Raw genomic sequence first — 27,839 nt, 5'->3', positions numbered from 1 at the left:
CTAATTCGCCCAAGAAAAGTAAAATCTGATAAAAATCACAATGTGACATCTTAGTTGTATCAATAATATACTAACAAATAGGTCAAAAACCCAGGTGGGTTTTTTCAGGTGGGTCCAACCCGAAAAAACCCACCGTTTTTTTTTTTCGGGCTGGGCCCACTTGGGCAAACCCTGTACCTAGGTAGCCTACTCAAAATATTTAACATATGACATTACGTTCACATGATGCATTAACATGAACAATACTATTGCTAAAAACTACTTTTGTGCTGTAACAAAAGATGAACATAATATTTGAATTGGTAAGTGGAGAAAGGACATTTCACATCTTCCTTTTGGAAAACAAAACCCCTTACCAGAAATATCTTTGCTCATACAAAGTTGTATGAGACATTTGTAGCATATCAAGAACTTGCATTTCCCACAATATTAAACTTGAGATATTAGATTTTTAGTTACATACAAATTGATATCCTGAAATTTCCTCAATTTTTTGAATATTTTTTCCACTCGCCAGGAATTCATGCGTAGCTTCAAGTAACAATTCTTGTGTATGGATTCTATTCTTTCAGTAACAAGCAATACTATTCAATATTAATGTTAGTGCTATGCCAAGAAAAGTCAAAACTAGTATAACCAATGGAACGAAGGTCGAAAATTCATGAACGAATCGCGACGAATAGATTGTAATAAAAGGTGCGCCCATACAAAAAGAGAGAGAGAGAGAGAGAGAAGCATTCACATTTATTTCCTTCAAACCAAACACCAACAGTCAGTTAACATTCTTTCTCCAGTTTGTACAGGTTTTCGAAACACTTAATAGTAACTGAGAGTAAGTGTTCGCAAATTTGTTTGCGACGTTTCCAATCTTCTGCCCTTTCATGACAATCTGGATCCTGGGAAAATTCAAAAAACAGTATGCGGTAAGTGAAGACTATAGGTGATTTAGAACTATCACTAGATGCTTGGCAATGTATTGTACACAACGCTCTAGTTTTGTTCGAGTCATTGAAAAAACACTCATCATCCACGACTCAAGTTGTCCTCTCCTGTCGTAAAAATCCTCACAGCTCTTTCCTATTGTCTTTGTCAGTTTTCAGGTCCTTTGTTAAAACTAACCTACAGCTTTCTTTGCTTATCAAACATTGCTCACAGTTTCTGCGTGATGACTATCAGCCCTCACCAGTGCATTAAGTTTCTCCACATTTTTCTTCCTGCTCGACGATCTAGGGATCACCTTCGCGCCCATATTTGAAGCATAAAATGATTCACCTGGGTTCTTGGTAATTCTGCATTAGCATATAGTGTCAGTCTGATCTGCAACATTGCGATAAACTATTCTCTTGAATGTATTAGAACGTAGTTTCATTAGATGCGCATGTTTCGTACGAACATTTCCTGCATTTGTCGCAGGCTTACCCGGATACAAATCCATGAAACCAGTTTAGTCTACTCGGACACTTCAGTACAGCTTTTTCCAGTGCTGCCATAATTTAAGTTTGCTATATATATATATATATATATATATATATATATATATATATATAATAAATAAATAAATAAGCAGCTTTATGGGCACACTTTTACAAATGAGTAGTTTGTACGCTGAACTTTACAGTTTTTAGAATGAACATTCTATAGGTATTTATTTCTGTAATGAAACCAATGCCGTAAGATCTCTAGGAAACATTTATTTTCAAGGCAACTTTACATTGTATGTACAAAAACATCCAAGATAAAAAAAGGTCCTACCCAAGCTGTCTTCTTTCAAGTAACAATCCGAAGTCTTATGCGAAATGCAGAGAAAAAAAAATTAAATATCCACACACTCGAGTAACATGGGTAAGATCCTCTTCCTGCAAGTGAATAGTGCTATAGTGAGAGTTGTGGATATAAGTATGTACCTTAAATATTGCATTCAGATTGACAAACATGGGCACTTTAAAGTTACACACCTGGAAAATTCAACAGTTAAAGATCTGAAGCCACCACAAGGGGAAGAAAGTACACGAAAATGGACTGACAAATATATACAAAACATTAAAACTCCTATGGAATGATCACTGAAAAACTACAAAACTCAAACATATATATATAGAGATGTCATTACTATTTTTCAAACTTCGTAATTAGCATTTATGTGGGTGAAGAACAGCCCTCAAATCACAGACGATCTGTCTCACTACAAGTCTTTTTCTTTTCTGTAAAGTTTGATATCACTTCGGAGAAAAAAATATTGGTGTACTAATTGTACTGTACATACAAGGCATGGTGATACAACAATAATTACAGTGGATTCTTCTTGCGTAACTATCTTCAGTCTGTTCTCAGGAACCGGCCAGACTAGAACTTGAGCACACTTTCTTTTTAACCACAAGTTACAAGAAACCACTGTAACAAGTTCAAAGATAGTAAATCTCACTATGCTTTTCAATCTCAGTTAAAAAAAAAAAAAATAATTTTAACAAGCTTCTCCAGATCCAACTTCATATACCTTCACTATTTTTCCCTTTTAATTAACTATTTCACATACTGACGTAACCTCGGCTACGAGATCGGCGTCGACCAACCAGATAAGCAATTAGCACAACCACTACTAATCCTGCAAGTGCACATCCAACTGCTATGGGTACAATATCTGGAGAGTCGAAATAGCTGCAGTCCCGTGCTGAAATGTGAAAGAACGTTAATTTTAAACAAACATTACTTAAGTGACTAAAATTACTACCTTAATTACTATTAATACTTCTTTCGGTAGTTTAGTACAATCACTTCCAACTAGCAGACATTATGTAGAATCGCGCTTTCATTATCAACAGGAACACTAGACAGTAAGTGTGGAGAGGGACATCAAGTAGAAGGTAATAACCACATATACTGCGCATAGTCATGAGTAGTATATACCTGCAAAACGACTGTCTCCGTATGGCAGAAGGGAAATAAACTTACGTCAGAGCCAAGATGGTTTAAACCAGCTTTTAAGAAACACTGGTTTAAAAAGAAAGTAATGCAGATAGTTTGATATGTGGAAACGTCACCATGAAGTTCACACGATTTAATGCATTTGTTTTATATCCTTTTTACCTTTTAATCAAGGCGTCTCATGTTCAATTCTCGGTCGAACCACAACCCTTCTTTCAAGTGTAAACCAAGTAGCGGTTCGGGTACTCCTTTAAGCGAAAGTGTTCTTGATAACCTTTTGTAGTTCATAAGGATGTTAAGCCTGAACATACGAAACGAAACCAAATTAGATATTTTTGCGTGCCTGAATGAGTTTTATAAAGAAGCCAAGGCTGCTTAAATATATTGATAGAAATTGGGAAAATTTATCAACTGCTTACGTAGCTTCCAACATTAGCTTGGATTAGACTGCTTCAATTTTATGATATCTACATCCTAAATTTGTAATTGAACACCTCAGTTTTAGCCTACTGATTTTGATACGTTGACCTAAAAATTTTACATGCAAATAAATTTAAAGAAGTAACAGGGTTTTCTCAATGGCTAAGGCGAGGGTTACCTGATTTATACTAATTCTATGTAATGTTTTTACTTGTGTAACTGTCCTTCTGAAATGACACTTGACAAATATTAAAGAGACCTATGTAAAGATCAGTAGAACGTATTTTTATTCAGGAGTCCTTTATAAGTCGGCAGACTCTTCGCATTTGTGACCAGTTAGTCCCGGTTTCGCGTCCAAATGGACAATTTCTCTTGGATATAAGCCAAGAAGCAGTTTGGATTCTGCTTTAAGGCTATGTGACCTTCCAGCATAACCCTGATGTTGCATAATAACACTAGGGCGAAACAAACTTATTCATGTCCATGTGATATAAATACGTAAAACAAATTATTTAAACCAATAAAACCTGGTTTAACGCCCCCCCCCCCAAAAAAAATTGTTTATTTTTTTTTATTTATTTATTTTTATTTTATTTTTTTTTTTTCAATATAAAAAGTGGTTTTTGCCAACTCTGGTCAGATCATTAATTTGGAAATAACTTGTTCAGAGGTTAAGGTATAAGTCGAAGGCATCAAACTGAGCTTAACTATAACAGTACCAACACATTGTTCCAGATTAAAAAATACTTCTGTACAGCTTTCTTCAACAGGGAAAGAATCTATGAAAATCTTGGGAGTTTCTTCAGATTCGACATGAGAGTCTATATGCTCTATATACTGTATATATTTACATTAGGAATGTGAACCCATTCGTAACTGAACACGGATCTGTACGTTAAGGTGTTTCCATGATTAAATACCACATTAACGCCAATTAGTGTTATATCTAATAATCAACTATGAAGAGAAAAAATTCTAAGGCTTAACTAAAATAAGCGTGTGTGTTATCCTGAAACTTATTTGCAGTTTAAACTCATACGATTTGAGTGCTACAATGTGATGGCTTAGCTCATTTTTATCTAGTATGTAGATAGTACTTTATTTCGACGTGACTATTTACATTAGAGGTCTTCTAAAATTCTACTGCCGTTACAGCAAGATCAAATATGACTATTTAAAAATTACAAGACTGGGCATCGAATATCACAGGAAAGGATATTTCTGTATTGAAAATTTCAGACATACTGCAACAATAACATTTATGTATATTTAATTATAGAGCAATAGTCCGGTACCTTATGATAAAGTTTGTGGCCAGACTTGTTTAACCCTAGAACGATCGGGCCGGGTCTACGAGACCCATTTACTTTTATTTTTAATAAAATTTTCGATTTAAAGTTAGCGGTTTGACTTGTAACTTCGTATACCTTCCTGATGCGCCCAATAAGCGCCAGTGTTGCAAACTAGTTTGTTAGTTTGCTTTTAGTAGAGCTCTGAACTTCGCGAGGGCATGTCAGACCCAGCCCGAACATTCACACAACTTTTATGCTAGTGTCAAAAATTTTGTTAGAAGTGAAATTCATAGAATTTTATGATGAAAGTGAACTGGACGATTCCGATGCAGGTCCCGATTGAATTATTTAGTGACATAATAACAGTGAGTGTGGTGAAGATAAGAGTGAAGAACTTATCTGCTGCTGCTGCTGAAAAAAACTCAGCCATTAGATAATCTTGCCAAAAATGCAGACTGATGATTCACGTGAAGCCTTTCAGTCATATGAACATTACCGCATTGAATAGCTATTTCACTCTCAGGGCAAGGATTATCTCAAGAAGCTAGGGAAACTTCTGGCCAGGCCCTACATGATGCAGCGCGCAATGCAATCAAATCTCACGCGAAACTGCTTCTTGCAACAAGATTTTCTGACATCCAGGTGGACAGACCAGCTTCAGAGACAAGCAAGGGGAAAATGCCACAGATGCAAAGACAGTAAAACTAAATACTACTGCACAGTTTGTAAGCATGGCTATGTTTGAGCTACGCGAAAATGTGTGATGAATACTATGAAAACTAGAAAAATCTTTACACCCTGACATTCAGTCGATTTCAACGCAGGTGGTGCCTTAAGTTATGTTGAACTTACAAGTGTCCTTTACAATATTACATAACATTTAAGCAAGTATTTTTTTAAATAATTTTCTGTGATTGTTAAAAATATGCTTTATGTGACGTGAAAAACAGTTCAAATGCGAGTTGTTCATGCATTTAAGACATCTATACATAGCAGGCACGTTTTTATACTTTTCTCTTGGTTATTTTATTTCCTCTGACAATTTTTCCTGCACAGGCGCGGCAAATTTTCTGCGATCACCTCGCAGATCGCGGCATGTTCTGCAATGGGGTCAGGTATCCACTTTATCAAAAGTATTATTCGATATTTTAACGAATCCAAAATTTGTCGTATTACGATCCCGAGGAACTTCTATGTATTTAATACATAAATTTCGCCCAAAAGTTTAAGATCAATTTTTATATTTTGTTTCGGAGAGGGGATCGGATCCCTCTAAATACGCCCCTATTATCTGGAAACAAATAGACGTGGACACAAAAGTTTTCATCGTAAATGTCCATGGTGATTTCCCCGTTGGAATAGAAATTTTAAAACCCTGTTTTACAGAGAAGAAAGCAGGGTTCACCCGTAACCCGTTCAAACGGGATTTTCCCTGATCCTTCCCTACATGATACTCGTTTTCATACTGTGCTCACATACATTTGAGTCTCATTGTATTATGATTATCATCTTCCATAATCGAAATAACAGAAGAGAAACGGGATTTTACTTTTACTTTAAATTAATTCATTTCGGAATTTGATTTAAATCAACGATTTTTATTAAAAAAAATAAAGTGATTTAAATCTTGATTAGAATCGTGATTTAAATCAGACTGATTTAAATCAATCCACCCTGTTGCTTTGTTCAGAGATTTTTTATTTCTTTTGTGAAGTTACTAAAGAAAAGCTAAGATGAATCAGATAGTTACACGAATGTACTTTGTCAATAGCTTGTGTCTCGCTGCTCACTCTTCATGCCCCCACCCCACCCAGGTTCGAAACCACTGTTCTACACAATGGTAAAGTGACGTGACAGTGACGCGGACAAGAATTGCAGGCTTTTATGCATGGGCATACTTATTCAAAAATACGTTGACAAATCTGGCGCAGTTTGAAGCTAGTTGTTTAACGGATGATTAGGATAGCCCCTAACTTTTCGTGTCTTATAAAATCCAATACTGAAAAAACTCACCCCAAACTTTGATAGCTAGGGTGTTTTTAGTTTTCAGTGGAAAGAATTGCACTTATGTTACTGCAGAAGAGAGAAACTCATTATTTTGGTTGACATGGAAAGCAATGTTGGAGTAACATAAGGTCCGGAGAAGCACACAATGTTATATATGAATCTTGTTTAAAGGTTAAATTGTCAAAGACTGCTGATAAAAACAGCAGATGTACGGTTTTCTTTCTCCTTTAGCATGTGGCTATTTTCTTCCTCTTTCTGAATCGGAGTGATTTTTTGTGACCTCATGTTTTACATGGAAGTATACTAGTAACACATTAAAACTTACCAAATACTATAAACTCACTAAGAAATGTCACTAACATGAAATGGTTTTTGTTTTTAGTTTAACATCTCACGATTATATCTTTGAAGGTGAGGAGACGAACGATAATAAATGTGAATGAAATTATACTTTGTGCTCTTCAGAACAGAACTTGGAAGCACGTGCACCGAAAGGCACACGCACTAGCCACTAAACCAATGGGGAAAGTATATATCACTTTCGCCAATAATAGGTTTTAACTTGATTAAAAGGTGATGGTCACTTCAACAGTGGAATTGGGAAGTAGTTACTCTAAAAATGACCTGTCTTGTCGCGTTGTGTTTTAAGATACTAGCACTGCCCACCCTACCATAACTGCATATTGTCTATGAAAATGCAAACAGACGAGTCAAATTAAAATCTAGTTATCGTAGTCAGGTTCCGACAAGAAATATTTCCGTAATTTATCTTTTAAACTTAATTCTTTAAAACCTAATATCCACATGAAATTAAAGAAATTTTGAAAACTCAATCTCATCTATTATATTATTACTACCTACAGTTACCCGTTGAGCATTAAACCGAAACTTATGAAAGAATCACACTTCTCACGAATCACCTGCACTTCGAAACTGTGGTTACAAACACTTCTTAACAGTGTAAAATTTATGTAAATTAAAATTTATTGCTGATTAAAGGCATGAGCTGCCACACTACAAATGCAAGCAATATAATTCTAAGGAATTTTGAAACTATTGCTTCATGGCTTTTGGCAATGTCTTGCAGATTACAAATTGTGCAGTCACTTACCACACTACGTTTTAAAGCAAATAAATCAGACAAAATGCAGTAAGTTTTCAAATTTGCCGCATGATATATAGAAAGTGTACAAACTACACAGAATATTCTATTACCTTATAGTGCTTAATAAAACTACGTATTTTTGTAGGAGGGAAGGCCATAAAGTTCTTACCCTTACCATGATTTTTTTTTTTTTTTTTTCACGTATGCGTCTTACTCTACATATGTATCTCTTATTTGTATTAAAATTTCAACTATGGATCACTCCGTTAATACAAGCTATCCAAAAACTTTTTATTTATTTATTTATTTATTTCAGAGTCCGTACAGAGTCTACGTTGTAGCACAAAATACTCACGGTTACGTCTCGAAGTAATCGCCATCTGCATCCAGCACCTTCTGCCAACGTTCCTGCAACTGTACAATGCCATGGTAATAAAAGTCAGCGGTCTTGGGAGCATAGAAGTCCGTGAGTGCGATCCGCAAGTCTCTAATTTTCAAATTGTCTCCCACGAAGGTAATTGTCCAGGGAATGAAACAGCTGGCAATCTGTAGCGGAAAGGTCAGGGGAATATGGTGGATGAGTTTCCCAACCAAGTTGCAGAATGGTTTCCCGGGTCCTTTTTGTCACGTGTGGTTTTGCATTATCGTGAAGGACCAGCACACCTTTGCGATTAAGCAATGCCGGCTTCTTTTCCTGCAATGCACGGTACACTCGTTGCAACTGTTGGGAGTAGACATCCGCATTGATGGTTTGGCCTGGTGGTAGGAGCTCATAATGAATCTCATGGCGATAATTCCACCATACGCATAGCATAACCTTCTTGGGATGCAGAGGTGGTCTTGAGGTGTGGAACTGCGTCACGTGGCGACAACCAATGCCGAGTACGCTTGGGTGTGTTGTAACTGACCCACTTTTCGTCACTAGTGATCAATCGACCAAATATCGGTGTGTTCTGGCGCTTGGAGAGCAAGAATAAATTGGCTTCAACTCGCTGTTTGTTCGTCGGTGACAATGTGTGTGTATGTCTTCCCTATGCGATGCAGGTGCAGTCTGTTTCCATAGAGACATTAAACCTTTCGGCAAGTTCCTGACATGTAGGACTACTGTCCTCCTATATGGCTGTCTTCAGGGCGTCGTCATCCAACACATGTGGCCGTCCATTGCGTGGCTTATCACTCAAGCCCAAATCGCAGGTCCGGAATTTTTGAAACCACTGTCGGGGGTGCGTTCATTCACGGCATTCTCCCCGAACGCCTGGCATATGCGGCGACGTGATGCGGCTGCTGATAGGTCTACCTTGAAGTCATACAGCAAACACCCCTTAATGAGTTGCTTCGACACCTCCACTTCACTGTGGCACTTGACGAGCTAGGTCTCTGTAGTGTGCCAAACGAGCGTCTACTGATGTCGGTCAGTGCTCCACCTACCTCCTTATCGTGTCGCGCGCACGTGACTAACATCATAGCATGTCTGTGACCCTCGAACAACAAGGCCATCACAAACGGCAAGAACTTAATTGGACACCTTATGCCATCAATACCACCTGAATGTTTGTGCATGAGGTAAAGAATCTTCCCACCACATTAACTTCTATAAAACGCCTACCCGCAAATTTCTCATATTTGGGAAAATTTAATTTGATCTTGAGTTTAGCATCTCTTTCATTAGCAAGGCTATATAAGACTTGGATCTACAGCTTAACGTGGATTCCGAACATTAGCTTCCACCGGAACTGAACCCGGGTCTCCCATGAAAGTAGTTTACGTCCGATCAGACGGGATAAAGATCCGTAGCCACACCGGCGCACAGAAGAGTTCTGGAGCTTTATGTACTGGTGCATTGTCCACTAGTAGCAAGACCGTTCGAGAGCAACAGTGAAGATCATATCTTTATAGTCCCAAAATACGAATAACATTACTGCTAACTGCATGCTGCACTTAAGTATTTTAGGAGCTAAGGGATTAGTTGTTTCCACTTCTCACTAATTTCTTTGGTTTCTAAGGCTAAATGAGTGCGCAGCCAGCATTCACCCAGTCACTAATCTACCAGTTCCCGCTTATATGGCAAGCACGAATTCTCTGGCTTTAAAGATTTCTACGTGTATATAATTTTAAAAAAAAGCAATATATTTTTCTCAACCACAGCGTTCCTCCACTACGCACATACATTATACAGTATGTGTAAGTAAAGAAGTTTTGTAGAACAAAATTTTATAAAACATCCCCTACCAAATGACCGGGTAAGGAAAAAAAAAAATATCCCTCATTTTTTCAGGACTTCACGAGTAAGTTGACATCATTTACGAATACATCCTTGTATAAGTCCAAAATGTTTTGTGTACACTGCACAATGTTTTAGAAATTATGTCAATCGGGACACCCACCTTGGTGCCTCTTTGCTCTTGCAGAATATCTACAATGTGAAGTATTCCCTACTAATGTTCACCTCTAAACAATTAAGTCACATTTATCTTCAAGCACTAGCTGTTCAACTCTTGCTACCATGTTTGGGTCTGTACTCGTTAAGGAACGATCTTCGCTTGGTCATCCTGTTCATTTGTGTGGCCACATAACCAGCGTTACAGTGACGTAAAATGAGCATTCCTAAGAGTATATAATTGCGATCTCTTCAAGTACCGTTTGTGCCAAATTTCCTTGATTAACTCACAGCTCTGTATTCGATTTTGTCTAACATGCTGCCGAGACCTCATTTACTGGGTGTAACATCAATATCTAATGGATCTAATAAAAGTATGCCAACCTACCATGGCACAGTTTTAACATTACAATCTCATCAATAACGATGAGGGTAAAAAACTTTGTAGCCTCTCCCCATTAAAAATTAAGCCTTTTTAGGACCCCGTATTACATCAATGTTTCCATGTGAAAACTCACCTGAGTTGAATTTTTCGTCTGTTGAGTTATGGAAAGCTTCCAATCGTACATGACTGATCTTCATAGTGGCATTGACTACGAAACTACTATCGCTAACCAACTCAATGGACTGTGCCTTATCACACTTGTACGACATACTCACAGGAGTCTTGAACAAACTGCCGTTGGTATTGAATGTGCCAGTTTCTGTCACTAAAAATATGAAGAAAGAAAAAAAAAGTACTTTTAGTCTTAATATATATATATATATATATATATATATATATATATATATATATAACTGCTACAACATATGAACTACTTACAATGAATTATTAACACAGACCCACGAATTTAACTGCAAGTCATTTACAGCAACTAATTTCATTTTTACTACAAGTTCTATAATTCTGTTTCAAATGAGTCTTCGTGTATCTTCAATTACACTACAAAATTCTCCACTCCCTCCAGACAGCATATTTTGGTTCAATTTTGCACTACAATTTCAACAAGCTTGTTTCATCCTACCACAAACTACTTAAAGCTAACTATATTGTTTGAATTACGTAATGCAAGGTGCAACTGTCAAGGTTCAGTAAGCTTTGAAGTTCAGTTACTTGATAACTGTTAGAAGTTACTAAGAATTATTTCGTATTTAGAAAATACTTAGTGAAAGGGTTGTAACGAGGATCCACAACATCGGAAATCTTCAAATAAATCAACACATCACGGCTTAGATGAACTGAGCAAAAAAGATTGACTAGTCAACAGTATTTCCTACTTATTTTAGAATATGGTAGAAAGACATTACCACACTATTCGCGAACCCCACGTATCTTGCTTATTTCACGCAAGTTTTACATTTGCTTTTTGTAAGCTGTAATGTAGGAAGAAAACCCTAGAATCTTAATAGAAAAAAAATACTAGTGTTATTACCTCTTAACGTAATTTTATGATATAGACTTAAAACTTCATTTTGCTCAGTTCTGTATTAGTTTTATAAAACCAATACCTTCGTGAAATATGCAGCACGTCCATTTATGTATCACACTACATGTTTGTTTTCGAGATTTTTATTTCACGTTGGTCTTATTATTGGTTATATCTTACTTTTTACAACTATTCTTTTATACCAACCTGTCCTGAGAATTCTATTCCTCTACTAAATTTCACTTCCAACATTATAAGTATCCGGTATATGTATGTCAATGTTTCGCACGACCTGATTTTTATTCACTTACCTTAAAATTCTTCCTACTTTATGAATACTTCGAATCTGACCTACGTATTTCTGACTGATGAAACTTTTGATGACTGCTATTACCAATTATGGCTTTTTTTTTTTTTTAGTGTCTCAGTATTCAGCCATGTTAACACAAAATTAGTCACATTACGTTAAGAATATATACCCGACATTTTCTCTTGTCAACTAAACCCACATTGGTTCAAGGGCGCCCATAACTATTCCACTTGATCATGATCACAAGGTCAGTATTGGCCAATTAGTTGTCACGCTAACTGAAGTATGCTAGTTTCGCTGTTTTTAAATTTCTATAGTTTATAGATATAAAATATTAAAAATAATCTACTACATTAAACGTAAGTTACTTTTTGACTATGTAATGAATATATGTTAGTGTGCTGAAAGTAATTTGTAATTGTAGTTACCTACTGTGGAGGTCTTCTGAACTTTTATAAACTAATTTCAGATTCTGGTCTGAGAATCATGCTCAAGCTGAACAGGATTGAATAAACTGCGGAAAACCCGTTATTACGTATCAGTATTGCCTAGTCACAGAATTACCCTTGCATTTCCTATTAGCTTCTAACAGTGGCGGCAATTGGACGTTAAAAGTGGGGGTAAGACATGATCTGAATATTTGTATATCAATGTTAGCTTCCCTGGTTATTTCTAACACTGTTTGACGAAAGGCTGTATAATTAATAGGATACTATCTTTTTCAGTTAAAATAGCGTACATCGTATTTCACATTTTATTAGTAAATTGACAAGAGCAATGCAAGTAGGTACTAGCCCTACGAAAGTGTAAGAAGAGATTTGATTCCTTGCAAGAACATCTTAAAATTCTGCTTGGAAAATTGTATGATCAGATTATTTAATAAATTTGTAAAACAGATAAATAGAAAGGATAATATTAATCCTAGTAATGCATAATGAGATTTGTTTTGCAAAAGTTATATTTAAACTCGAGATTCATGAACAACTTACATTTTTAATTCCACACACGTCATTAAATGTACGTTATTACTCTTAGGACAGTAAATACTACAAGCATATGCTACGACATTTAAAGAAATATTTGCTTTTACAGCTTCCCGAAACATTTTCGTTGTCATTGGGTATAGTTTTCACTTTCTTGGAACACATCAAAACAACAATACTTAGAATGACTCCACACTCCAGTTATACAAAATAATCCTAAAACCTAGAATTATGTTTAATTCACTAAATTTAATTGTATATACACTCGTACACCCATAAATACACCACTTACTCGTATATTACACTGCAAAACAATGGAATAGGTAGAAGTTCTCATTACCCTCTTTTTAATCAATATTCCTTAGAAAGCAACTGTCATTTTAGCAACTGTCGAATTCTGTACAATTAAAAAAATAACTTGTGAAAGCTTTTTTCCCCTTCTTTTTCCGAAATGTTCTCATTTAGTTTCAAAGCGGTTGACTAATATAACGAGCCCTTGTAAGAAGAGATGAAAGTACGCTGGAATTGTTGCACTTCAATCGATTAATTTCTGGGCAATTTTGCGTGTCAATTAAAACCCCCAATTCTTGTAGCTTTCTTAACTCCACAGGAAGACAACCAACAGGTGCTCACGCAAGGCAAATATTATGTAGCACCATTTTTTCTCTGAAGTTATAAGATACAAAAACTTTACGTTTCCAAATGAAACTATATACATTAATTGGTCACTTCGAAAAAGTGTGGGGCAACTGCCCCCCTTTGACCCCCGAATCGCCGCCTATGGCTTCTAAAGTTGTTTAAAAAAATAAAAAGGAACGACACCGATTCATCCCACGTGTGGATAATTCCACTTAACGCAAATTCTCACGAAGATTCAATCTAAACGTTCTATGGGATCATTCGGTTTCTGTAATTCAATAGTAGTCTTGATGCCCCTTGCGTAACAATTTCGAACATTAGTGAAACATTTAAAACATTTGAAATGACTAACGGATCAAACGTTTTGTTAAATTCAATATGGAAATGTTATGGATTTTTACCTTAAATAAGGAATTTAGGATTAAGTGAGCATGAATAGAGGTTAGAATGGATAAGGAATGTTTTCATAATGGAGTAGTGTACCGACCAACCAGACATTGTGAACATACCCTAAGAATTTTTTTTTTTTTAAAAATTACGGAATTTACTTCAGTGAAATTATTTACACATGGAAGAAATCCATGCGGGATTTCCCATTCCCTTTTTTATTTTGCCTCCTTATTCCTCCAAAACCCGTAAAACACTGCATAGATTCGACATGCAGTTGTTTGCAGAAATAAGAAAAAAACTATTTAACTGAAAATTTCAGAAAAAGGAATTCAAATATACGGGAACTGTATACGAATATTTGAAATTTGAAGCGAATACAGCGTAACAAGTTTCATTTTACAGGTTATTTGCACTGTATGAAACAAAAATGCTACAGTATATTGATAATCTTAACTATATTCACAGAATTCTGTGCACTGGAATTATGCTGATAAACCTGAAAGTGGGAACATTTTTCGAATGTTACTACGTGCCTTAGGTACAGTACGCAGCAAAAAACTTGCAACATGAGCATGTAAGTTTATTGTGAAACGACGAAGTCTTTTGCTCCAAAATAAAATGTGCAGGAGAGGACGCCGAGATTTCTCCTGGCGTGATTCGTGTCACTTAGACGTTAGGTTGATTCCCTTGGCTGTTAGGCGTAGTTTCACAAACTTTCATGCTCATGTTGAGTTTTTTTTTTTTTGCGTACTGTACAAATATGTAAAGAAAAAATCTCGTAGTTTCTAAGTGACACTACCAAAATATACCTTTATTTCCTTCATGTATTCGAAAGGTCTAAAAGTTTCAATAGAACAGTACTGACACTTTCGAATTTTTGTTCAATAATAGCGTAAAATAAATCAGAAGCAAACTATTTAAATACGGAAATACTACTCAGCACTAAATCTTTGAACTTTATTCCGAAGAGCAAAACTATCGTGGATTTAGAGCTACATACGAAATAAAATCTTATTAGATCTAGAAATATAAGCAGCAGTATTACGGTATTCGTATCTAGATATTGTTTCCCAAATTTATGAAGCAACCCATGAAAATCTTGTACCGAAATACGGAAGAGCAAACTTTTGTAACTATATATAAAACAAATTAGCCACCACAAAGAGAATAGTGTGAAAAAAAAGATCGGAGGTTCGATCGAGCCCACTCTACGAAAAATTTAAGTATGAAATAAACACTATTAGAAAGCTTTGGGACAAGTCTGAAAACATTAAAACAGTTACCCAATAGTTATTCAGTGTCGTCATACACATCAAGGAACAACTCTGTTCATGTAAAAAGTATGGTTTGGACGAAACTGAAGTCTTTGACAGAAGTTGAAATATAAGCGAGAAGACAGTCTTGACCCTTGAATACACTTCATTCCCTAAAAATTTCAGTTTCTTCATGACTGCAATGGATTGGATTGGAAGCCTTCGACTGGCACTGTAACGTATTTTTATGTATGTCAATTTCTAATTTGCATATCAATAGAAACATATGTAATGCAGCTTTTGAATATATTGTAATTATTTGCATTTAATCGAATGATTTAAGAATTAGTGTCATTCAGGAGAACGTTTTTGCAGCGATGAATTTTATTCTTCATAAAGGATTTTTAGAATAATCTGTTTTACTCTGTCTATACTTCACTGCCTCGTGGCTGTATAGTTGGAGTGCGAGCCGGGTGGTATTGATTTCACGTTAAGCTATAGATCTACAGTCTCATATAGCGTCGGTTCTGAGACGGACAAACTTCAAACCAACACCCGATCTCTACACAAATCTCATTCAAACGACATATCAAGCAAATATATTTTATACTAGTCGCGTCTACAGAATTTCACCCACGAAATGTTCAAACACCCAAACTCTCCGACATTTTAAATAGCACTTCGACATGTGTTACTCTTATGTAAATACTTAATGCATCAAATCACTATTTTTATGTAATGGTTAACGCTTTTTTTTTCTTAGAGATTTTTTTTTCTTTTCTTTCTTAGAGATAGTAACTTAAGTATTCTCAATCTTTAAGAAAAAACCTTTTATTGGTTTCAAGACAGATTGTCCTAACTGATTACTTCTATCGAAATAAAAATGAGTGTCCCTTGAAATATTCGAGACAAGGAGATATTTCGCGAGTGGTCTCTTGTCAGATTTGTCAAGTCTCGTCCTGAATCTCACATTTCGAATTTACTCTAGTTTCTAAGGCAAGTTTCGTCTGGACATTCATATGCACCTGGGACTGGATTATATTTCTGCTCGAAATATTTAATGATTACACATTATTGTACTTGACAAACAAGTTCCATTAAATTAAGTTTATACTTTTACTGCTACAACAACTACATCTACTATTGCTATTACTTAATGTATCATTCAATGAACTAAAGAGTCAACACGCAGGTAGTATGCTAATCATGTAGCCACAAATTAGCAAAAATGCCTACATCAGGTGAATTATACATAGTTAAGTGTACATTAGCGGAAAACTGACGACAGTACCTGCGGCATAAGCGTAGTTGCATCGAGTTTATTTGTACAAAACGATCTGACACTAGCGTCTCACACGGGAGAGTCCCATAAGTTGTCGCTAAAATCTGATTGCCACATAGCACATATGATAGAGCATCATGAGAAATTAACATGAGCAAAATTTAAGCTGCTATGGACCAGAAGGATAGGAGCTACGGGGATTCAAAATTTGAATATCCGAAGAATATCATGGAATTATGTACGTTTAAAGTAAATATCTTGAAAACCGTTAAAGCAATCAAAACAAAAGTTGTACAATATAATGATAAAATGCCCTGTCGAAAACCATAAACAGTGTTGCCAGAGGTGAAGCAGTGTTGCCAACTCAGCATAAAAATATTTTATAAATAGCACCATATACAAGTATGCACAGATTTAAAATGCACTATTATCACTAAACATAAGTGAAGTGTAGTGGTACAGTGTTGCACACTATTGGAGCTACATGTGCTGACAATGTACAATGGAGAAGTGTGAAATGTGACAACATATGGTAATAAAGGATCTGGATCTTGTACTACGAATTTAGTTCAAATGCTTAACACAAATAGTATAACATAGCAAAATGTCAGCAGTGTCAAAATATTGATGCATTTGAAAAACGAAATTGAGTGATGCCATTTTTACGTCCTGTATCAGCTTTGAAGCTATATAGCAGTGCAAAGTGGGATCCGAATCACTATGAAAGAGAAAGATAATGAAATGTAAGGTGAAAAGTACAACAAAAACATGTCCGAGGCGGGATTGGAACCCGCGATGCCTAATATGTCTTGTCTAGCCTTCTACACCACACAGTTATCCTGTCAGACTAAAAACGAAATGAGATAGTAATAAAATATTTCCAATGTGAATATGGTAATATTAGTGTACGAACAATCAATCATATGGTATATAGGAGAAGTAAAGGAATATGTCACTTAACACAAAAGATAAAGAAAATATTTATAACCTGGAGAACCAGTTTACACAATTAGAAAACACGTGTTTCTTTCCTTGCGTGCATAGTTTTGTTTTCGAGAGTTGTCCACTTATTCATCGGGGCTACAGAAGTATATTGCAAAATCCTCACTTTTCTCTAATGCATTCCTTTATTACCCTTTGTTCCCACACAGACTTCTCCATTGTACATTTTCAGCACATGTAGCTCCAATAGTGTTCAACACTGCACCACTACACTTCACTTATGTTTAGTGATAATAGTGCATTTTAAATCTGAACACACATTGTGCTATTTATGATAAAATATTTTTATGCTGAGTTGGCAACACTATGGTTTTCGATAGGGCATTTTATTAATATATTGTGCAACTTGTTTTGATTGCTTTAACAGTTTAAGATATTTACTTTAAACGTACATAATTCCATGATATAATTCATCAGATATTCAAATTTTGAATCCCCGTAGCATAGCAGCTTAAATTTTGCTCATGTTCATTTCTCATGATGCTCTATCAGATGTGCTATGTGGCAATCAGATTTTAGCGACAACATGTGGGACCCTCCCGTGTCAGTAGCAACGTGACATTCTAGTCTTAGCTTTTATTTTTCCTAGTTGAGAAATTAAATTATTTGTGTAATTTTCTAGAGAACAAAAATACTTGTTAGCGAACTAACCTGTTTCTGAGGTGACATTGGTCTAATTAGTTTGCCAGTACAATTATAATCTAATTGAAGACTTGTTCTTTCGAAATGAAGATATACCGACCACACAAACTATTCCATTAGGCAGTATTTTCTAAGTACTAGATAGTTACGTAGAGAAATTTTAGCTGTAATTTTTAGTATTGCTATATTTTCAAAAATTTGGAAAACTGGATTTGATAATAGGAAGCCAAATAATTCACAAAATTTAAGTTATTGACCTCAAACTTTGGTAACTTTTTTTTCTTTTTCTTGTCTAACGTTCGTTTACCATTCGTCTTGTGAGATTGCCAGTTGTTTCCACCATAACAGATCTGCTGCATGTTGATCAATTGTGCAAATTTACCAACAATTTATTATATATTTTAACTATTTTTGTCTCGTCTCGAAATCTGAGATGACATAGGAATATATTTTCCAGGGGAATCATTCACTAGATAAGAAACCTTTAGCCCTAGTCTTGTCTCGTTCCTTGTGGATTGCTCTACTTCAATTATTTTGCAATTGCACTTAAATCTCTTTCAAGGTGTTATTTATAAGAGTAATTCCCAATTATTTCACGTAGTATTTCACGAATAGTTCCTGAACTGAAGTGTAATATCGCCATGTTACTCGTATGGAAAGAATGTGGAGTTATAGTTAAGAAATCAGAAAAAACTAGTTTACAGAGAAACAGGCTGATAGTCACGTATAGATAAATGTCACGATAAGAAATATTATTGGTAAGTCACATAGCGCAACGGACTTTTCATGCACCGACCTTCAGCTAACCTCTTAGTATTTATACGATTTTTGTTTAAATACCGCCCATCAACTTATCCTTTTCTGCCACTTACCTCTTGCCGCCACCAAACCATCTAGCACTTCTTTCATGATTAATTCCCAATAATTAAACTATATTTGCATAAAAATAAAGATTATTTACATACCAAAGCATTATATTAGTTTAAAGCTTGATTGACTTATGTAAAAGTTACTCCCAGTCAAAGGCTTTTACAATGCATACCAATGAAGAAATTCCATTTCATGGAATAATAAATGCATAAAAGGACTTACGTTTCTCAGCATAGAATTATCTAAGTTTCAACTACCAACCAATGCTGACAGCTCTTGCTTCATACTTTCGCATGAAGTAAGGTATTTCTATAATGTCGCTGTGTTATAACTGTCACCAGGTTATAGAAGTAATTTTTGTGGACGCTCTGTATATTTCGTAAGACAGCAATCATTCTTCGATTTATACTTTGTTTCTGCGACGCAATAATTTCCTTCTTCGGTGGGAACAGTTTTCTCAGCAATAGGACAAAGGAGTTTTATCGTTCACTCATATATGTTCGAGAGAGATTTTTGTTGTGGTGAGAACATTTTAGTGAGCGACAAAGAACTTATTTTCTGAACTACCTATATAAGACATATTTCTAACTTGTATTCTCAGTGTTATTTATATGCAAAGACCATGTTCTATAGTTATTTGGAACTAAATTAAGTGCATTCCTCAATCATTTATGGAAATATTGCAAACTAGCTGCAAGCCCTCCAGAGCGGTGACAACCACATCGCTCTGCCAGTTCATTATCTAAACGTTCTCACGATGTTGTCGTAATGACTTGTGCATCGTAGCCAGTGAACTGTAAATTAACGTCAATTCTTTTAACATTCAATTTGCTTATACATACAGGTGATATAACCTGAGTGCATTTTAGAATGAACTGCCAACACTGACCAGTTGGTAAATCCGGCTCTGAGCTCGAGCGTTTCAGTTCAGGGAGTTTTACTTCGTATCTCCAAGCAACCACCACGTTCGTTGGATTGGGTACAACATTATGTAAAGGGGCACACGCTAATCAGCCGTAAAGGACTCATACGACGGCTAGCCCCTCATTAGTCAAGTCACGGGTTCGCAAATCCAGTGCGTACCAGTTGTAAACGCGCCCTCCAACATTCTATTTTGACGACTGTCTACATTCTTTTGCTGGAGACTAACGTCGATTTCTATGAATTTGTGCAGCAGCTACAAACTACTTCGTGGGATTGCCCCGCAAACATAGTCAACGTCTTGCGAATGAAATCAGAAAAATAAACACCCTGCTGAACAAGACTGCACTTATTTAATATAAAAAACACATTTACACGTGACGTTTCGATCTTCTAGCCAAGATCCTCATCAGACGTACACTCTGATGAGGATCTTGGCTAGAAGATCGAAACGTCACGTGTAAATGTGTTTTTTATATTAAATAAGTGCAGTCTTGTTCAGCAGGGTGTTTATTTTTGGGATTGCCCCGATGTTACCCCACAGTGCTAATTCCCCTTGTGCATTAGTGGTGTGAGAAAAGTATCTATAGTGAAACCCCAATCAATCTTTATATATTGAAGAACATTTCCAAAAAGGGGTTACAGAACTTTTCCCAAATTCCCCGCCGGTTACAATAATGAGGTGAGCATTAGGCACCGAGAGGTTCGGATGTCTCGTCTCGAAATCCTCACGGACGATCCGACGGTCACTCAGACCACGGCGCACACGAACATTCATACATGTAACAAAAACACATTAAATAAATAAGCATAGTGGCATTTTATTTAAACACTAATAATAAAATATATAAGAAGCGATCACAAAACTCAACACTGGACATAACTATTTTCACTAATAAAATTACACTTCACCTTTTATCACGTACTATCCATTTCATAAAGATAGGCCCCTGACTTCGCGGTGCTGCCGTGACGTCCAGTCAAAACTTATATTGCATTGTCGTACCTCGTTGGAATTGTTGGAATGTTGTCTTTTCAATACTTAAGACATACAAATTTTCTTTGTACTGTATAATGAGAAAAAAATAGAAATTAATGAAAAAGTGCGTATTTTTTCGTATTTTTTTGGTAAATCAATGTTTGTAGGACTATATCTCGGAAAGGAGTTAACATGAAATAATTTCCTGTGCAAGATATGTAGATGCATATATTACCTGCAAGTTCTGAAAATTTCATTACTCAACACGTAGTAATTTTCTTGTTATTCAGCAAAAAGTGAGACATCATTATCTCTGAATTGCTGCGGTGTATTAACAATCTGAAAAAACTTTTAGAAAGATCTTAAAGTAGCTTTTTCAACCAAACTGTTTTGACTTGTTTTAAAAGATAAACAATCACAAATATGACATTATGATTTTCTCTGCTTTGCGCCCTTCGCTATCGCAGTTTATACGGAGTGCTACGTTGCCACATTTTCCTGACGCGTATACACTCTCAGCCGGACGGGTATTTAAACTTGTTACGCACTGTCCGTCACTTTTTAGAGATATTTTAAAAATGTAATGTCTCCACAGATTTTAAACCAATTTCTTAGAAATTAAGGATATACAGTAAATGTACCAAGTGTTCAAAATTAGAAAAGCGAACTCTTACCTTGTTTGGATTTGCATGTGATGGTCCTCGAAAATTTGTTGATTTTTGTCAGTTCTTCACTTATTGCACGCAGTACAAAATACACTTGCACAGAAACAAAAATACGCACAAAGTTTATTATATGATACAACCTTAGTTGATATGTAATATTGAGTTTACAATTCACAGAAAATCTGTTTTCAGATCTAAGAGCTCCAAGCTACATTAGAATCTGCCTTTGAATAGGAATGACGCGTTTTTTTTTTCCGGCGCAGCCTCAGGTTTACTTGAAACAGAGTTACTATCTTGTTCACTCCCGGATACGCCACTGAGCACAGAATAATCAATGTCCTTACTATTAATTACTAACTCATAACCGTCTGAGTCAGAGTCATTCATCAGTTCTGCAATTTCATTATCGCTAAACTTTTTGCCTCTTCTTTTTGTAATACCGCCGCTCGTGAAGGAATATCCACTTTTTTTTTTTTTTTTTTTTTTTTTTTTTTTTAATCAAAAAGCACAAGATATACTCACGAAAATATAAATGCCCGTTCGTCCGTCTCATTGCAATGAACCCATATGATATGAATGCGTGTGTAAGTTTTTGACGCCTACGAACCGAAGGGAAGTATTGAAGACTTAATCAGTGCGACGTGATTAAACGCAAATACAGCCCTCGTCACCTACTCATTGCATTGTTTTCTTTCGTTGAAAGAAAACAAAGGACCCATTCTGTGTTACTGTACATTCGGCAAGGGAATTGATCGCAGAACTTGGGTGAACACGTGATTACCAAGGCACATTTCTTTTTAACCTTTAACATGTTCGTAAGCTGGAGAGTGTGTATACTGATAGATCTTGAGGTAGAAATGGAGCAATTGTTTATAAATATTAGGGAAGATAGCAGGAGCAGCGATGAGTCAACAAAGTCATGACGAAAGTGAATGAAGTAAATAGATTAAGAGATGAGTTTTTGGATGTGTTACTTCAACGTTTTATTTCGATTACATTGAGATGTGTACACTCATGTCCAAAATTATTGTCGCATATCTATAACTGTCTTCTTGTAAGAATATAATTTGATAATGATTTTGCAGGGTACTTTTAATGCTGATACTATATGTCGAGTCGGGAAATGTATATTTGTGGTAAATTTCATAGGAAAAGAATACGAAAATTAGCATGAGTAAAACAAAATGTTGCTAAATGGATAAGAAAATTTTTGTTTCGTTTTATTGTTCTTATTTACTGCTCTTTTGACATGAAATTTTCCACATAGCCTACATGTCTTTGCCGATTATACACATACTAACATTATAAGAAATACCAGGCGAATTCGTTATCAAATTATATTCCTACAATAACATATTTATAGACATGCGACAATAATTTTAGACATGAGTGTACATGCATTAATGTTTTTATGATGTTGTGAAAGGTTATAATAAATACTTTTTCCTATTACATTCTTATGAAGTAGGCTTCGCGCTACAAGCTTCCTGAACGCGACAACACTGCACGACAGCGTTGCCGCACTTCCATTTACTGTATGCTGTTTCTTCATATAAGCGCGGGGAATTTAAAGATTGGGTTGCAACATGGCTCACCGCTTAACGCAGAGAACATGTTGAAGTAAACATATTTTTTTTAAAAATAAATACTCTACCAACTAAACCCTTTTTTGTTAATAGTTCCAAATATTTGGAACACTAGACTTCCAAATTTTCGAACAGTATTTTGTACGTTTCTCTACCTACCATGGTAAAGGAGATCAGAGCTTCGCACATTTGTTTTAATTACACAAAAAATATCCAGTGATGAAAATTGAACTTTTCACAACTTACAGTTAATGGATGCATCTACATATTGTACACAGGAAATTATTTCACGTGATCTCTTTTCTGAGATATAGCTCTATAAACATTGATCTACCAAAAAAGTACGAAAAAATACACACTTTTTCATTAATTTTTATTTTTTTCTCACTAAATAGTACAAAGAAAATTTTTATGTCTTAAGTATTAAAAAGACAACATTCCAGCAATTCCAACGAGGTACGACAATGCAATATAAGTTTTGACTGGACGTCACGGCAGCACCGCGAAGTCAGGGGCCTATCTTTATGAAATGGATAGTATGTATATATTCATACCTGATAAGGTGAAGTATAATTTTATTAATGAAAATAGTTATATGTCCAGTGTTGAGTGTTGTGATCGCTTCTTCTATATATTTTTATTACTAGTGTGAATAAATAAGCATAGTGGCATTTTATTTAATGTGTTTTTGTTACATGTATGAATGTTCGTGAGCTTCGTGGTCTGAGTGACCGTTTGACCGTCCGTGAGCATTTCGAGAAGAACCATCCGAACCTCTTGGTGCCTAATGCTCATCGCATTGTAACCGGCAGGGAATTTGAGAAAAGTTCTGTAATCCCTTTTTGAAAATGTTCTTCGATGTCTTAACCAGGTAAGTTCAGGTCTCTTAAAAATATTGGTGAGAGAAGGAGGGGGGATCCGGAAAGCTGTTATAGTGTCACTTTTTTTGTATTTTTCTGACTTGTTTGACATGTTATCAGGAGTTATTTTTCCCCATTCACAATTCTATATAAGGCGCGGATTCGAACCTCCGATCTTAGGTAAAACTAAACTGATGAAGCTTATTATTTTATCACTGGACTACCTGTCCGGTTGCTTTGAAGGCGCATTTGCTGGCTTAGGACGACTTGAGATTTGATTTTCGACTATTTCCATTGAAAATTTAGTTTGCTTCATATGTATGTAAATTTAGTTTCCTCGGGGTTCTACCATTTTCATCCATATCACCGTACCTTAGGGCCGGTGCATAAACGTTGGATGTTTAACATTAAAAACTCAATTAACAAATAAAACAAATGAGATGTGTCATGAGCACTGGCTCTGTTCAAACAGCTTCGTAAGTACCTTTTTAGTCTATACCGAATATGCTATCAGCCACCGGAAATCAAAATTAAGCAGTGCTCACTTAAGGCAGCTATGTCAACCGTTTGATTATGTATTCTATCATCAACTATAAAATACGAGTGCAACATCTGAAAACTCCACAAAATTGCATATCAATATTCCTTGGTTAGAAATTTAATTTCTGCCATCACGTACCACTATCAATATCAATTTATTTTGCTTTTAATTAATGAGATTCAAATAAATCTTTCGTTCTTGTAACTTATATTTAACAGATACAAGCTATTAAAAGTCATTTTTAAAAATTTCCTATTCTCGGATTGAGACCACTATCCTTACGTACACAATAGTATTTATCTTACCGTTCTGATCCTTAATTTCGAGCACTGCAGTAACAGTAGACAGAAGGAAGTCTGAGTTGTTATTCTTTACAAAGTCCATGGTAATGTTATTGTTGCCCCAGCTTATGATCAGTTGTTGCGAGTCTATTCCACAGTTTCCAGTATGGTTAGTTCCATCTTTCTTTGCAGGAACATCAATGGTGAATGTCTGAAAAGAAAATAGTAAGACATTTTTGTCACCTATGAATTGCATAATTATGATTAAAGAGGTTGATTCATTTATATTGAGCCGAATTTGAACGTGTTACCTTGGAAATGTCCCGTTTTCACCACCGTTTGTGTTCGATTGGCAGGCCACCTCTCCTGGCTATTGATTGGAATAATCTGTCATGAACTGGCAGATTTAAGACAGATTTCATGTTGGTACATTTCGGTCAGGACATGAGTCCAGGAGTACGCAGCATTGATTGACGTTTTGCTCCACTTTCGGAGACAAGTTTGCCCCTGTACGAGAAACTGTTACAACCATGAATCCTTTTGGGAAATTGCACTGACAGAAGAACATGCTTCGGCCATTGACCTCACCAGGTCTGTATGTAATGGTACGAACTTTACCCATCTGTGAGGTGAATTTACGCCTCATCAAGGGTAACAACAAACTTCCACTCATCGCGGGAAGACGTTCATACAGCCTCCTGCAGTTCCTTTTTCACTCAGTCACATGACACCGTTTCAGAAGTGCACACTTGCGAACGACCGTAAGGCTTAAATCCCTGTAAGTGGTTGCGACTGACTGTCGCCTACGATATTTCGGCATTTGCTAGCCATCGCATGCTGCGTGGGGTGATTTTCGGTGGTCGCCATACGCCGAACCACATCGGCCTCTTCACGAGAGATATATTTTTAGCTGCTCGCGTCGATGTGACGGGTCAAGACTATTTTCGCACAACACTATACAGTGGCACGACCTACACAAAAATTACGTAATTGACATTTCTGCGATGCGCGACTCCGTGAATTCAGAGTTGGAAAGTGCCACAATGAACTCTTCCAAGAATTGTTCAGTTTCGTCGCCATCAAACTACGCCCGACCATGCTGCTCTACTGTATGTCTAGATACTGTTTGTCAACCGTATATTCGATTGAGGTCTAAAATTATGAACGCTATATAATTTGCTGCAGTTTGTAAAGTGCTGAACTGACAACAGTGCTGATTCAATATAGCCGCTCTGTGAAACAAGCTGAAAGGCATATCGACTGACATTTAATTGTCGATCATTCACTTTATTGAGAAGAGAAGAAAAAGGTGTTCACAATTTTGAGTGCAGAGTACCGTATTGTGTATCACTACATATGCGAATGTTGTCTACTTTCAGCTGTTTAAGTGAGATTTCATATTAGAAAACTGGTCTTGTGCTGTAGTGTGCGTCACGTAAAAAACTTTTTCCTGCTGAAAGTTAGTTATTGCATGTAACGGTTTAATACTTTCAATTTTCCTTCTTGATAGATAGAGCAACTATTTGCCGTGATATTGATTTGGAAACTCAAATAAACACAGACTTACAATTACCGAAGTGTATGTAGTGTGCGTCACGTTCAAGCATAGCGAAAACTGCTGCACAACGTAAAGCAGAGCACGGAAAGGCTCCGTACGTCCGGATATAATGCCGAATTTCGAAGAAGAGACACTCAAAAACAGAATTAGACGTGAAAGGAAAAAGAAAAATATTACAATTGAAGAGAAGGAGTATATGCGAAAGAAGAGGGAAGAAATGAGACGATATCGCCAGAAGAAAAAATTAAGCACAGCTATTGATGCTATGTTAAATAAACAAGTACCAATGCATCTTCACCTAACAAAGTGTTTTCATCTCTGTGTTCATATGGGAAAGCTATGGCTAAAGTTAAAAGAAGCGTACCTCATAGTTCGAATAAGCGTAAGGTTGCTGTTAAACAATTGTTTAAACAGTTTGCATCCGACAATAAAAAGCCAGCCAAGACGCTAGATCAAAGTTCATCAAAAACGGGATCTGAAGAAGCAGTTATTCAGTTTTATTTAAGCGATGCAATATCTTACCAGGCATCAGGACTTCGACATTGTTTAATCATCAGAGATTCATTCGGCAAACAAAAAGTTCAAAAACGGTACTCGTTCCTAACACTCGATGAAACAGTTCAAGAAACAGAATCCTGATACAGAGATTGGAAGATGTAAATTCTGTGAACTTCGGCCGAAACATGTCTGCTGAACGCGACCACCAAATCTTTCTGTGTATCAATCACGAGAATGTTAGATCACTTAAATTCATGTTCATTTCTGTCAAACAGCACAAATGATCTGATTTCGTCTCGTAGTGTGCGATGATGAATCTGAGACCTGTATGTTTCATACTTGACAAGAATGTGGTGAATTACCAAAGTTCGTTTCGCTTCTCAACTCTACTTAACCAATGGACACGAATATGGAAATCACCTATCAACAATAGACTACTGATGAGACTGGCAAAGTGCTGAAAGAGAAAATGTCACGAACATTAAAGGAAGTGATGAAAATACTATAGAATAAACTACCCGTTTTTAATAGCATGCATTTATACTGTGTCACCAGGCAAATTATTTTAAAATCCTGAAAAAATGGGTTGATTTAGTTTAACGTCCCACGGTTACGCCTGCTAGGTTGAAGACGACGTTGACCTACTGATTATAGTGGAATTCTAACCACTTTGGTCCTTTAACTGTACCCCCACCGGGAATCAAACCCGGGACCACGCTATCCGAAATCAAGCGTGCTAGCCACTAGGCCAAATGAAAGAAAATGTACCGGAAAACAATAATCATGCAAATAAATTTTAGTGAAAACTACACATTTCCGAAGCATGCTAAATCCTTTTTTAGTCGCTCAATAAGTATATTTGAGTTTGCTCTTTCATTTCTCGAATACCTTTCGACATATACCTCAGTTTCCTATTTTTTAAAAGCGCGTTTTGGTTTCTAACAAACATTATTGAAACGAAATTACTGCAGGTATCGATAGGCATTTGAAAAAATAAAAGAAACAATATGCTCATTGAATCACAAAAAT

At 36.0% G+C, this 27,839-nt stretch overlaps 1 protein-coding gene across 1 annotated transcript in view; it reads right to left on the bottom strand.

The window, feature by feature from the left end:
• Positions 1-1,671: 1,671 nt before the first annotated feature.
• The window catches only part of LOC145693200 (lysosome-associated membrane glycoprotein 1-like), a 48,745-nt gene continuing 22,577 nt past the window's right edge, over positions 1,672-27,839 (bottom strand). Inside the window, exons 3-5 of the mRNA XM_081768982.1 lie at positions 24,779-24,965; positions 10,642-10,833; positions 1,672-2,668 (exon numbers count right to left, since the gene is read on the bottom strand). Of these exons, the coding sequence (XP_081625108.1) occupies positions 2,526-2,668; positions 10,642-10,833; positions 24,779-24,965 (522 nt within the window). The 3' untranslated portion in view covers positions 1,672-2,525. The remainder of the gene's footprint in view (positions 2,669-10,641; positions 10,834-24,778; positions 24,966-27,839) is intronic.

Source organism: Thermobia domestica, chromosome 8 (genome assembly GCF_964235325.1).
Source record: "Thermobia domestica chromosome 8, izTheDome1.hap1.1, whole genome shotgun sequence".
Taxonomy (NCBI): Eukaryota; Metazoa; Arthropoda; class Insecta; order Zygentoma; family Lepismatidae; genus Thermobia; species Thermobia domestica.
This window is presented reverse-complemented; position numbering and strand designations above follow the sequence as displayed.